This window comes from Gordionus sp. m RMFG-2023, chromosome 2 (genome assembly GCF_954871325.1).
Source record: "Gordionus sp. m RMFG-2023 chromosome 2, tfGorSpeb1-WG-v2, whole genome shotgun sequence".
NCBI classification, from domain to species: domain Eukaryota; kingdom Metazoa; phylum Nematomorpha; class Gordioida; order Chordodea; family Parachordodidae; genus Gordionus; species Gordionus sp. m RMFG-2023.
In genome coordinates, this window is record NC_088776.1 from 33816313 (window position 1) to 33830401 (window position 14089).

General features: G+C 26.8%; 1 protein-coding gene across 3 annotated transcripts in view; it reads left to right on the forward strand.

Annotated features, from left to right (window-relative positions):
* Positions 1–14089, forward strand: part of LOC135923950 (annexin A5-like) — a 31921-nt gene that overhangs the window by 1553 nt on the left and 16279 nt on the right. The window contains exons 1-6 of one of the 3 annotated variants that reach the window (XM_065458976.1): positions 391–452; positions 1582–1663; positions 1879–1973; positions 7141–7254; positions 8805–8895; positions 10476–10555. In XM_065458976.1, coding sequence (XP_065315048.1) covers positions 402–452; positions 1582–1663; positions 1879–1973; positions 7141–7254; positions 8805–8895; positions 10476–10555 — 513 coding nt within the window. In that variant the 5' untranslated portion in view covers positions 391–401. Of the gene's footprint in view, positions 1–390; positions 453–1410; positions 1513–1581; positions 1664–1878; positions 1974–7140; positions 7255–8804; positions 8896–10475; positions 10556–14089 lie in introns of those variants that run through there. The other 2 variants (XM_065458978.1, XM_065458977.1) reach the window with 2 other exon arrangements.

A 14089-nucleotide genomic window follows, 5' to 3' on the forward strand; every position in this document is an offset into this window, starting at 1 on the left:
ATTTCATAGCATTTATTCCTAGATGCCCCCTGTGTATAATAATTAATATTGATTTTTTCAACACGGTTGGAATTGCCAACTTTCCATTCCATTCAATGTCATCACGATATACCTGATAATTCCTCCTTACGATTATTAAAACAAACTAACTCTGCATCATTTTTCGCATCAAACCCCACCCATCTTCGCTTAATGTTTTTAATTACTTTATTTAGCAATCTATCTTTCCTTGTTTCTTTCTGGAGTTCAACTTTACCAAGATTTATATCGAGCAAATTTATATCACTAATTTTTAATGTAAATTTCTGGTCGTTATTTGACTCTATACTTACACTGGCAGTCTAGATAATGTATCAACCACTTTGTTTTCCTTTCCTGACGATATTCAATTTCAAAATCATATGCAGACATTTCCCATGTCCAGCGCGTTAATCGACAATTGGATATTTTTGGTAATTCCCGTTTATCACCAAATAATTTTTCCAAAGATTTGTGATATGTTCGCAATATAAATTTTCGTCCAAATATGAAAGAATGAATCTTTCCATTCCAAACAAAAGTGCTCGTGCCTCTTTTTCTATTGATGCACAATTTTTCTCTGACTCCAATAATATTCGCGAAGCAAATGCGATAGGATACGAAAAAATAACCTTCTGGAATATCAATTTAATTAGTGGCGAAGGCAAAAGGGGGTTTTGGGGTTGACCACTCCCCCCTATGAAATCTGATTAAGTTTAAAAAAAAATTCATTTAAAATTGAATTTCTACTTAAAAATGGGACGTTGAAAATTAAAAATCTAAGAATAAACAATAATATAGACACATTATTGATTTTCACATAAATTTTTTTTATAAATTTTATTTAAAAAAGATTAAAACTGGGACGCTTCCAGAGACGCTGTAAATCAACATGTATTGTTAAAAAGCCCGATTTGAGTCTTTTTAAAAAAAACGACTATTAAGATTTTAGTCAAAATAATATTATGCAAGCCTGTTCTCATAAATGTCAGAAAGGTTTGGACCTCCTAGCACCTTTTTAAAATCGACCCAAATCGGGCTCTTTGACCACTAACAACATTAAATATCTCTATTTGTTGTAGTATATACATATTTCAAAAATAGATTATTAAAATTTTTTAGATTATTTCTTAAAATTTTTATTTTAATTTCACGTATAGTGATGATTAATAAATAATAAGGTAAACCTTATCGCTTATTATTATGAATAATAAAATAAAATTTTTTAAATAAAAATAAATTAAATGGACAACAATAAATTTTAAGGACATTTTTTTTATCCAAAAAATATTTATACCTGTATAAATGTTACTGTTATAAAATTATAACTACTATCCAATTATTATTTTTTTTAAATTATCCATTATCTTTTATTAAAAATAAAAGTAACAAAAAAAAACTATTAGGCTTAAAAGGGCCAATTTAAAAAAAATTGGATAAAATTTATAAAATTGAAATTTGAAAATTTTGTATTAAAGGTTTTTTAAAAAGATGGTAAGTTTTTCCTTTGTAAAACGTTATTTTAATATAAAAAACTAATATTTTTTAAATAAAAATGTTTAGAAATTTCCAACTATAACTGATTCGAAGAATTTCGATCCCAGAGCAGATGCTGAGAAGTTAATGAAAGCCATGAAAAGAATGGGTTAATTTATATTAAATTTATATATCAAAATTAAATTATCATCGAGATTTGAATTTCAATAAAAAAAGATGCAAAACAGCATAGATAAAATCTTAACTTTATATATCCTTTAATTAATACGTCATAAAAATAAGGTAAAATTTTAAGGCATTCTTAAAGAAAATATATGAGCAATTGAACAATTGTATTTATTTCCAAAAAAATATTTTTTAAAGGCACTAACGAAAAGGAAATACTTAATATAGTCGCTCGCAGATCTAACAATGAGAGACAAATGATTTCTCACACATACCAGGAACTTTATAAAAAAGTAATTTTGCAATTTTTATTTATAAAAGTATATAAAGTAAAATTTAAATGCCATATAAAAAATATTGATATCCAAGTAAGTGATTTATTTTTGAAGGTTTAGTTCGTATCAAAAATTTTGCCATACCACAGACTCTATGGAGCAGGCAGGTTGGTGCAGTTCTCAATATTTAAAAATTTAGCTTAACAAAGCGACTGAAATTTATTTTATTAAAATGCAAAATGACCCACTTTTATTTTTATTAATAATAATGGAATCACATTTTCATATTCTATATTGTATATATCATACTCAGTAGCACGGAACCACCTATTTTCCTTGTTGGATTCGAACCTAGGTAGAGGTTTATAAGTAGGCTGTAAAGTAACGACAAGAAATAACGTCGGAAGAGTTGGGCCATTCGTTACATGTGTTTCTTTTTCTAGAGTAACGAAAACGCAAAACCTTATTTAAAATTTTTCTTAAAAAATATTGAAAAAACATATTATATAATTAATTTTATTTATTTTTAAATTTTATAATTTAAACCGGGTTTTTAATTCACATCAACCACCAAATTCCTTCATTTTTATTTTAAATTTTTGTTGTTAAATTTTCCATCAACATTGTTAATCTAATTAAATATTGAATCAATTGTATGTATTATATTCTTATTCTTATTATAATTTATTTTATAAAGAATATATTGTCATTATACATTTTCTTCAGATGAAGAAGAGTAAAACCTGCCTTGGCTCATATATGAAACATTTTTTACACCAATAATAAAATGAAGGGTACAAAAAGTTAATGAAGGGTACAAAGTTTACACTTTGTAAGTGTAAATTGTGTCCCAACTCAAATTAACCTTGATTGTGGTATAAACATAGGCATCCTCCGAACTGTGCAGCCATTTTTAAGGAAAAAATGGGATATCTGCAAACTGGTTATAACAAGATGAAACTCTTCCGTGAAATTAATATCGTCTTATTATGGAGAATGACCACAAATTTGACGCATCTTATGTCCAAATTATAAAGATTTTCAGATAATGATAAGTCATTCGTAGATAAATATTGCATGGCTATATATATGATTTTATAGGTTATGGAACCTATTCTTAGGGCTTTTTCGATTTTAGAGAGAGAAGAAAAAATGCATGTGGGAAATCTCACTCTCACTATAGCTATTATAATATTTAAAAAATGACTTAAAATAATTTCATTTTGTAAGCCACTTATTAATGAAACTCTGCAAGACAATGATAAAAGGTAAACAGTTTATTGTTCACAATTTATATTTTGATAATATATTTCAATAGAATTTATATTATCAGCAATATTTCAATAGAATTTATATTATCAGCAATAATTACCCGCTAATATAATCATATTAACCCTCATAAAACTAGATAGGGAGGGAAGGAAGCTTAAACTTATTTTCTTTTTAGAAACGATCTTGACATAGAAAATACAGACTAGAATCCTTTAAATAACAACATACCTACAGATTATTTTCTAATAAAGACAGGGACCCGGAGTGAACTAGAATGAACCGCTAAACCGTTATAAACGTTTATAAATATATATACCGTAACCGAACCGATGTAATTATTTTTTGAAGGAGTAAAAAGAACCTTTATAAAAAAAGTTAAACCGGTTTGAACTGGTTTTAGCCAAATAAAATTAATATTTTACCATATCTACATCGTTATTTATATTTATTAAATGATCAAATTTGTTTAATATCCATAAGAAGTATGTATTAATTTTTCACTATGACTTAAATTGATCTACAATCTTTTAACTGCTTCATATAGTATTAGAGCATTCCTATTTTAGTATGCAAAATATTTAAATGACCAATTTTTGATTTAGTTGTATTTAATTAATCTAAAAAATCATCAGTTTTTTTTATATTGAGAATCAAAGAAATTTGAATATCCAAAATTATATAAACTTGCTCTTATAGTACTTGCGGTTCCCGCAACACAGGTTTCTGTTAAAAGGACCTTTTCGGGGCTAAAATTTGTGTATCGCCACAACGAACAATTATGAATACACTTATATTAGAAAATATATTACCTATACGTTCAAATAATATATTTAGAAATGAGTTATGATTCTTATATATTATTTTATATATTATTCATAGATACTTATAATAAAAATAAATTAATTTCATCTATTTTATAAATAAACAATATTATTAACTTAAGTGATAGCAAAAATTTTAATAAATAATGTTTATAATTAAAATCATTATACCATGGTGTTGCTTCAATAAAAATAATTTTAAAAAAAATTTCTAATCGTAATGAACCTTTATGAACCTTTAAAATTAGCTGAACCGAACCGAAACTTTATAAATTTTTTCTTAAGAACCGTATCGAACCGTAACCATATAATTTTTTACATATTGAACCGTAACCAAACTGAACCGTTATAAAAAAGGATCGGGTCCCTGAATAAAGATAATAAAAAAACTGGATGAGGATTTGAGTGAAGATTCTTTTGAAGATGAACAAAGCTTTTTCAAAATAAAGATTATTCTTTAATTTTTTATAAAATCTCCCAATTAAAATTTTTATTTATCCAATATAATATAGCGCTCCCATCCTCTGCGCCAGTTGAACGTGTGTTAGCACAACGAAAGCTTAAGCACTAAGCACTCTTGTTTATCTGACCAAATTTTAAGAATCAATTGTTAAAAATAAATTAAAAATTATTACAAAAATATTTTATATTTTGTAATATTTTATTTATTAAGATATATATATAAAAAAAACATTATTATAACCTATCACATATTATTTTTTGCATAATTTTATTTTTATTGTATATAGGTAGACATATACGCCGCCACAAAAATCGGCGGCGGCGCGGCGGCGTCATATATTTTACTAACTTAAATTTTTTAAATTAAATTTATAAATTTATTGGAAACACTTTTAAAATATAATTTATACTTTATTATGTTTATAACTATAATTTAATGATTTTATTAAGTTATAATTATCATGAATAAATATTATTTTATTAAGATTTATAATAATGATCTTTTATCAGAGTGAGCCCAGCTATAGAAAATACATGCTCGCTGGATGTGCTCGTACTGGAACGCACAGGACCTTTCTAGCTAATATTGAAAGTTTAGGAAGATCCAATGCTCTTATCTTCCAAAAATCTAAGACATCTTTTATCTCCAAATTATAAGGCGAAAATAATGAATAACACTCTTTTTCTAAACTAGTTAAATAGTGTTGTTGTTCCAGGTTATTGTTATGAATAGATGAATGTTTCGTAGCCAATGAGTTAAGATAATCGAGTTTTAAATTAACTTCCGTCGTTTCACATTCGTTTTATTCGTCGTGTAAGACCGTAGAGAGGTAGCGTGTTGACATAAAAATTCAACCGGAGTAATATTTTTTTCCTTTAAATATTCATTTACTATGTTTATTGATTGAAAACGAGGATCCAAAAGTGGTCCTAACACCTAAGTAAAAAAATAAAAGAAAGAGAAATAATATATAAAAAATAATTTATGTATTTTAAAATACTACCTGAAGATCGGTTATTGGAAATCTATGATAAAATTTAGTAAGCATATTTTGTTTAAGGGATGCTATGGGAGGACTATCATATTCTTTTACAATTAAATGATTTTTAATTTCACTACGAAATAATAAGGCTAAATTTATAGTAACTCCTTTTTGGACAGATAAAAATTCAACAGTTTTTTTGAAGGTTTTAAGAAAATTTAAAAGTTCATGCACCAAGTCCCAATCGGAGTTAAATAATTTGAGATCCGGTTTCTCCATTCTATTTAATAGAATATTTATAGGATTTTTGTTATTGCCAGTCACACTTTCCAGCATTATTAAAATACTATGCCAACGTGTAGGCACATTTAATTTTAAGGTTTTATGTTTTTTCTCATATGATTTTTGATTTTCACTATCATCATCAAACCCCAAACGATCTTCATAAAAAGAATTATTATCATCCAATTCTAAAATATCCAATGTATATGATATCGATTCAAAACATTTTCTATTTTCTATATCGTTTATATTTTCAAAATCCGCTGTTTTGAATCTTAAGATAACTATAACTTCTCTCACATTTTTAATGAGATTTTCTATTTTATTAACTTTATTATTTCATCGACTGTCACTAGATTATGTAATCCATGCCCCAAACATAAATGATGGTCATATTCTCCTAGACGAACACTTTTCTTTACATTGGGTCCTGCATCCGTAACCATTTGAATTTTCTTGGACCCTAAATCAAATTCATTTTCAACCTTTTCTATTTCGGAAATAATAGTTTAAGCGGTATGTTTTTGAGTGACATGATGTGTAATGTATAAAATACAATATTAAATTTATTATCTATTTTGTGAAATGTAAAGGTGATATAATTTCGCCGTCTATATTTATCGGTCCACATATCAAAAGTTAGCACAAAATTTAGGACCTATATTAATTTTCCACTCCGCCTAAGTGTAGTTCTATCTGGTAATTCCTTGGTATCTGAAATAATGCCATATTTCTACATAATAAAAAGTTAATAATAAAAATATTATGCCATTAAGTAACGAGTAACCCCTTTTTTTATTATCCAGTAACACGTATTTCTATTTTCAGAAGTAACTAGTAACACATTTCTTTTTTGAAGTAACGTTCACAGCACTATTTAAAACTGATTCTAATCAACGTCTACAACTGAACCATAGACACTACTCGGAATAAACAATTTTTTTGTAAATAAGAATAAATTGCGATTAAAAATTTAAAATAAGATATATAATCAATAACGTTCAATGCTGCTCATTAACCCTATTTTGAGAAAGGCAGGGAGAGGTCAAAATTTTCTTAAAAACATAAGAGTTAACTACCATCCAGGATTCATGATTTTGAGACAGCAGATTTAAATAAATGTTTTTGTCACAAAATGATCGATAATACTAATTAAAAAAAATATAATAAAATAAAATTGACATTTTTTTTGTTACTTCACGATGTTTTTTACTTTTGATTCGACGTTTTATAGTTTAGACAACTTATGTATAAAAATATATTTTGGGGAGGGGTCTGCCAGTTTGACACCCCCTTAAATACTTTAAAGCTATGAGGTTACTCTATATATTCATTTCACTTTGTATAAAATTCATTATAAATTAGGATTTGATAAAGGATTTGAAAGGGGAATTGTCTAAGAAGTTAGAAAAAATTATTCTTGCGTTGATGATACCAGTGCTGGAGTATGATTGTTTAACTTTGCGCAATAGTATAAAAGTAAATAATATTCTTTCTTAATATATTCGATATTATAAAACAATTTATTGCAAAAATACACCTCTTATGAAATTATTCAACCATTTAGCGTTTCTTTCTTCCTTCCTTCCTTCTTCCTTCCTTCCTTCCTTCTTCCTTCCTTCCTTCCTTCTTCCTTCCTTCCTTCTTTCCTTCCTTCCTTCCTTCCTTCTTTCCTTCCTTCCTTCCTTCTTCCTTCCTTCCTTCCTTCCTTCCTTCCTTCCGACTATACCGAATCACATAAAATATTTAATTAGGAACAATTTTGAAGTTCATATAATATTTTTATACAATTATTCCGATTAGTATCTCTTTCAAAATTTTAGCATATATCTTTCAGCAAATGACTAATAAATTAAAACTTTCTTTTTTTTCTAATCGAAAAACTGGAAAATAAACATAACAACATGCTTTTAAAATAAAATAATTTCAACGAAATTTTGAAACATTAAAAATTAAATTTATAAAATTTGTAATAAAATATCAATAAATTATTTTTTCCATATTTAATTTTACATTGTTAGCACTTCTAGACTGCATTTATAGTAAATGCGTTATATTTAAGCGTTGTGTTATTTAACGCTATCGAAATCACAGCTGATTCTTCATAGCAATAATAATTTTTGAAATATACGTTGCAACATATGTTTTTTAAATTATATCATAGCGTTATCATCATAATGCTCCATATTTACAAAGTATATATATTTAATGTTTTGATTTTGTAAATAACCAACGCTAACATAACGCTTTTACTATAAATGAGTCCTTACACCAGAATTCAAATAGAGAACATTTCAAAATTAAAATAGAAAACGATTTGGAATATTTATTTTTTATAAATTAGAATAATAATACTCTCAAACAATTTTTTAATTAAAGTATCGGATCGGGTTATAGAAAATATTTTCAATATCAGATCGATAAAAAAAATCGCGAATCGGACAGACACAAGAAAAAATATTAATAATTTGTTTCTTGATGTTGATCTTTCCCCAAGATAAATATTTTTTAATTAACCATAAAAAGTATGTCTCTTAAGTTGAAATTCCAAAAAAAGACTAATTTACTAAGCTTTACTTTATTTCTAAAAAATTTTTTATAGTTGAACAAAAAGAGGATTAAAAGAAAATTCTATAATAAGTTTTATTTAAAACCCAAATAAAAGCTTTAAAAAAATTAATAATGATAAAATTTTAATTTAAAGTGGTAAATCTTTTAACTAACCTTGTATTAAAAAATATAATAATATTTTTGTAACATAACCTTGACCAAAGACCTTCAAGTTTCAAAATATAATTTAAAAAATATAATGACATTTTTATCTCAAAATCGCCTCAAATCTATCACTCTATTATAAATTATTACAAATATTATCAAAGGTCATATTTAAATATTCTTTGGTATAAATAAAAAACAAAGTGATACTAATTTAAAGTATATTTTGTTTCCTAAAACAAGACCTTATTCTATGTTATTATTTTTAGGGAATATAGTTTTTAGCATAATTTATAATCATATTTTAAAAACAGGGAATAGGAACAAACGAATGCCTTTTGATACAGATAATTTGTTCGAAAAGCTTCCAACAATTGACTAGCATTCAAGAATGTTATAAAAAATGTATATTTATTTTAAATAAATGAATAAATATATTATGTTTTTTTAAAAAAAATCAATTTCTAAATCGATTATGTGATAATCATAGTTACGAATAAAGCAGTTATCCAACCTGAACCGTTAAATGGGTAAACGATTATTATTTACACCAAAACCCAAGTTAAACTGTCAAAATACTTGTCACCTGAACTGAACCGAACCTATAAAAGGGTATGTGAAGTGTTCTCAACCATTAATTTGTTCTTTCCCTTTATAAGATATAATTTCAAGCATAGAATCTTTAAATATTTTAATTGTATATATATATATTATATATATGCTCAATATTATTTTTTAGGAAATATGGATAAAATTTTTAAAAATGTGCTTCACATTCACATTCTCTAAATCTAATATTATGGGAAAATGTTCTAACCGGTTTTTTTTATTAAAGATTTAACCCCAACTTATATTATTATTTCCTACGAATCAAACGTGATGAACTGTTATTTTTATTTGAACCTAAATCTGAACCTAATCCGTATCCGTTATGGTCCGGATTTTTGGAGTACACTTGGGGATTGGTACTCCGATCACTTAAAAGAATCTAAAATGCTATTTTGTTATTATCTTTTTAATGAACATATTTAGCAATTTTTATCAATTTACAATTTATTTTAATATTATCTTGCATATTCCTATATAATTAACAGAATTAATTGATTTGTAAGGATGTTGTTAAACGGCCCCTAGCTACGCCCCTGCTAAAACTTTAATCGAGCCATATTTAAAAATCGACAAAAAGCGGGATTTTTAACAACACTACATGAAATATAGAATAATTACAGATTTTGTTTCATTGTGACTAATATTATAATTTTCTCTTCCACTATAATCTCCAGTGTCACCAAAAAGACTGTTCAGCACATAGCCAAATATGTACCAATTTGGCCGATTTTTAAAAACGGCATTGTTAAGATTTTAGATAAAATATTATTATGTAAACCTGGAGATTTTTGTTCATAAGCGACAGAAAGGTATGGACTTCTATTTGCCAAATTTTTAGGTTATGTAATATTATTTTGTCTAAAATTTGAATAGGGCCATTTTTAAAAATTGACCCAAATCGGGTCGTTTAACAACAATAATGTAAGGTAAGTATAATAAAATTAAAATAACATCAATTTTGATTTTTAGATATTCATTTATATAAAAAATTCACAATTTACACGTTGGAAAATTTTATGATTACCGATTTTAGAGAATATGTAACACGTTTTACGTTTTTATATCACATTATAAAAGCAATTGAAAACTATTAGGATGATTGTGGTAAAGACAAAGAGGGAAAGAGATGTGAATTTATAATTATTTCAAAAAATTTTCCATAAAATTTGAATTTATTAAAAAGAATATATATATTGCTTTGTTTTATCTAATTATACAATTAAATTATACCAATGAGAATATTTTTTTAAACTGCTATGTCACTGTGACTAACCTTTCAATTTCAGTGGGGTCTAGTTTTTAATATTTTTGTTGGAAAATCGATATTTTAGGATACATTAAAAAAAATATATAATGTAATTTATTTTTTACATTAGGTTATTCGACGGAATTAATAAATGATTTAAAACATGACACCAGTGGAAATTTTGAAAAAATATTGATATCCTTACTGACGGTAAATTTAATGAATTGCTTATAATTATGGAAAGTCAAGCATCCGTTTGGCAGTGCCTTCTATCACGGTGCGAGTTACAATAAGTTCATTACAGTCATATGGAAGGGGTTGTATTAATTAATATCATCATTCATAATCATTTAGAGTACACCCTGCCATTTTTGTTTTTTAAATATAAATTTACATACTTCCACCCCCACCCCCCCCCTCTCTGCCCTATCTCTAATTTAAAAAATATTATTTTGAATTTTATAGATACAATTATATATTTAAATTGATGAAAAAAATTTAATGAAAAATTAAACAACAAAGGCATTCACGCCTATAACTTAAAAATATAATAAACATGAAGCTATAGCTGTTAAAACAAGGCTGCGCCATGAGCTAAAGCAGATATATTGTTATATAAGATTTGCAGATTATTTATATAAAATATATATCAGAAAATATGTTTTAATAAAGAAACAATCTAAGAACAAGGTAGTAATTAGTTAAATTTCTATATTGATATCTGTTAGAGTATTCAAAAAAATTGGAAGGAAGCCTAACTGCCTACCCCTGTAAAAAATATATGAACGTAAATTGCACCTATCCACTACCCTAGGTCATGTAGACACTGCAGGCACGTACGCAGGAATTTAGTCTGGGGGGGGGTTATAAATTTTTTTAAGAAATATTATTGTTATTTAAAAATATCAAGCATAAATTTATTAGGACTAATAACTATTTCTAATACACAATTTTAATTTATATGAATTATAAAAAAATTATATATATAAACCGGCACATAAAAAACTATAAAATAAATGTGAATTAAAAAATATAAAGTGAATATCACCATGTGAATCACTTAAATGACCCAAAATAGAAATTTGAATTTTTTGAGCCTTTAAAATTTATATATAAAGTAAAAAAATTTAATGTTGGAAATATAAATATTACAACACAAAAAGTTTCTTAGGAATAATTGTATTTTCTATTATATTTACAATGTAAAATCCAATCTTCGTTGGGATTGAGCTAATTTTTCAATTACTCATCCTTGCTTGGCGCCAAATGCTTATAAATATTTAAAAGATCCAAACCATTCAATCCACTTTCAGAAGTTGTATTTCTTAGGTATGTTTTCAGAGAACTGCAGGCCCAGTTCCCGGGTCGGATCGTATTTTAATTTTTTAAATACACCCGGGCAGGGCCCAAAATCTTTTTAAAAAAAACAGCCGGGCCCCGGGCCTGATTTTTTTTAAAAAAACTTATCCGGGCTTGACTATATATTTTAAAACCAAATATTTGAAATTAGCTATAAAAATCAAAAATAAATATAATTTCTTTAAAAAAAACCCGGGCCGGGCCGAAAAAAAATTTTGAAAAAAAAATCCAGGCCGTGCCCTGCAAATTGTATCTCTGCAGTGCTCTGTTATTCTTCTTAAAAAAGAGAATGTTCTCTCATTAATTTACTAATGGGAAGAGTTGCTAATATATATAATATAAATCTAAAATGTGTTTGAAATTATACAAAGCATCCATAGCATTTTTTGGGACTATATCTTAGTTAATCTTTTAAACATAGTTATTCAGCTAATAAGGCATCAAACAAATATTATTTTTTTTCTATCACCATCTGAAACGATTGGGAAGGCTTTTGTGGAAGTAATATCTGCTGATTGGTAAGTGCTGCATGATGAATTAAAAACCATTCATTTATTTGGATTATAGTTTTATAATACTTTTCTACTGATCTTACACTAATGTTTTGACGATGAGCTTGCCTTGATGCAAATCGAGTGAGACAAATATTAAACACGTATAGATCTCCTTTTGACTCAACGATAACATATAAAATTGAAATTCTTCATCAACATTAGCCCTAATTTCCTTGAGTTCTAATAAAATGCTCCCCGCTATTCTCATCTTCTTAATCAAGTCAATGTCATGTTTTTGAAAAGTATTACATAAAATAGTTGTATAATTAAATAATACATTTTAATGAGAAAAAAAATTGAAATAAGTATTGAATCCAATAATTTTCTAGCTTCTGAGGAAATATTTCTTTCAGGCCATTGTGATATTTCAGTAATAGCATTAATAATCGGTTCTTATAACTCCATAAAAGCTGTTACTGCTTGATGGCGGAGACTCCATCTCGTTGGACAAGCTTGCACTTTCTTTCTCCCTGTTGGACAAAGAGTTTCAGAAAAATTATTATTTGACTAGAAATATGAAAATGGTAGATAAATAATACGCCACTAGAAATTTGAAAATAATAGGTAAATATTACGCCAATGAAAACTTGAAATCGAAATTAATTGATAAATAACTTAATAGCTGAATGTGATAAATAAATGTAATTAAATATATATTTAATATGAGATAGGAATAAATATTAACAAATATAAATTAATATAAACATTAATATTTTTGAAAATCCGGCATCTGCTGGCTTGGGGGGGGGGAGATTTGTCCCCCTGCCCCCCCCCCTCCGCTGCGTACGCCAATGAGACACTGCAATATGTAAAAAAACTAAGAAATATATTAGGAGGGTTGATAAAATACATGTATATATTTCAATAGTTTTAAACAAGCAATATTACCATAATTCCAGAGGGAAATATCAGTAAAATCATAACGATTTCTGCTAACCAATTAGTACTACATAGACCTGTGCGCCTTGCATAAGAAAATCACGCCGGCGCGCCGCCGATTTTCATGTCGATGGCGCACGGCCGGCGCAGAAATTTCTTTCATATTTTATACTTTTTTATTCTAATAATTGGTCAACATCACTCTTGTAATTTTTTAATGTCAATCAGGATTTTGATGAATTTTTATTTTCTTCTATTTTAAAATCATAATTATATTGACTCAATATAGAATTCAATCAATCAAAAATCTGAAAATCTAAGATTCCAAAAGTTACCATACTTTTACATATTTTCAAAATGGATATATCTACATTTAATAATTCTATAAATAATTTTAGTATCCTAACTCTGGATAATAAAAAATCCATAGTCTGGAAATTATTTGCAAAAGAATTAGAGAAATTATTACTGCTCTAAGATATAAAACTGCAGAGGTTGAATTTGAATTCGAGGAATATCAAAGAAAATGTCTAAGTACAATGGATTTAACATCAGACATGTTAGATCTTGACAGCATTGATCCATACCCGGATACCCGTTTTCAAATTGGTAATTAAATGATAATAATTACAATAATTCCACGTATATAAAAACCTTAAAATTAAATGTCCCAAGCCCAACACGTTGGCATAGTATATTAATTATGCTAGAAAGCATATCTGGATTAAATAAGGTAATAATGTTTTGAAAAGAATTGGGAAGCACTTTCTCAAATTATGAATCTGATCTGGTAGAAGAACTATTAGCATTTCTTTCAAAATTTAAAGAAACTGTCGAATTTCTTTCAGTACAAAAAGGGCCTACTTTAAACTTGGCGTTACTTTTTAGAAGTGAAATTGAAACACATTTAATAGTAAATGATAGTGATAGTTCTGAAATTATTTCATTAAGG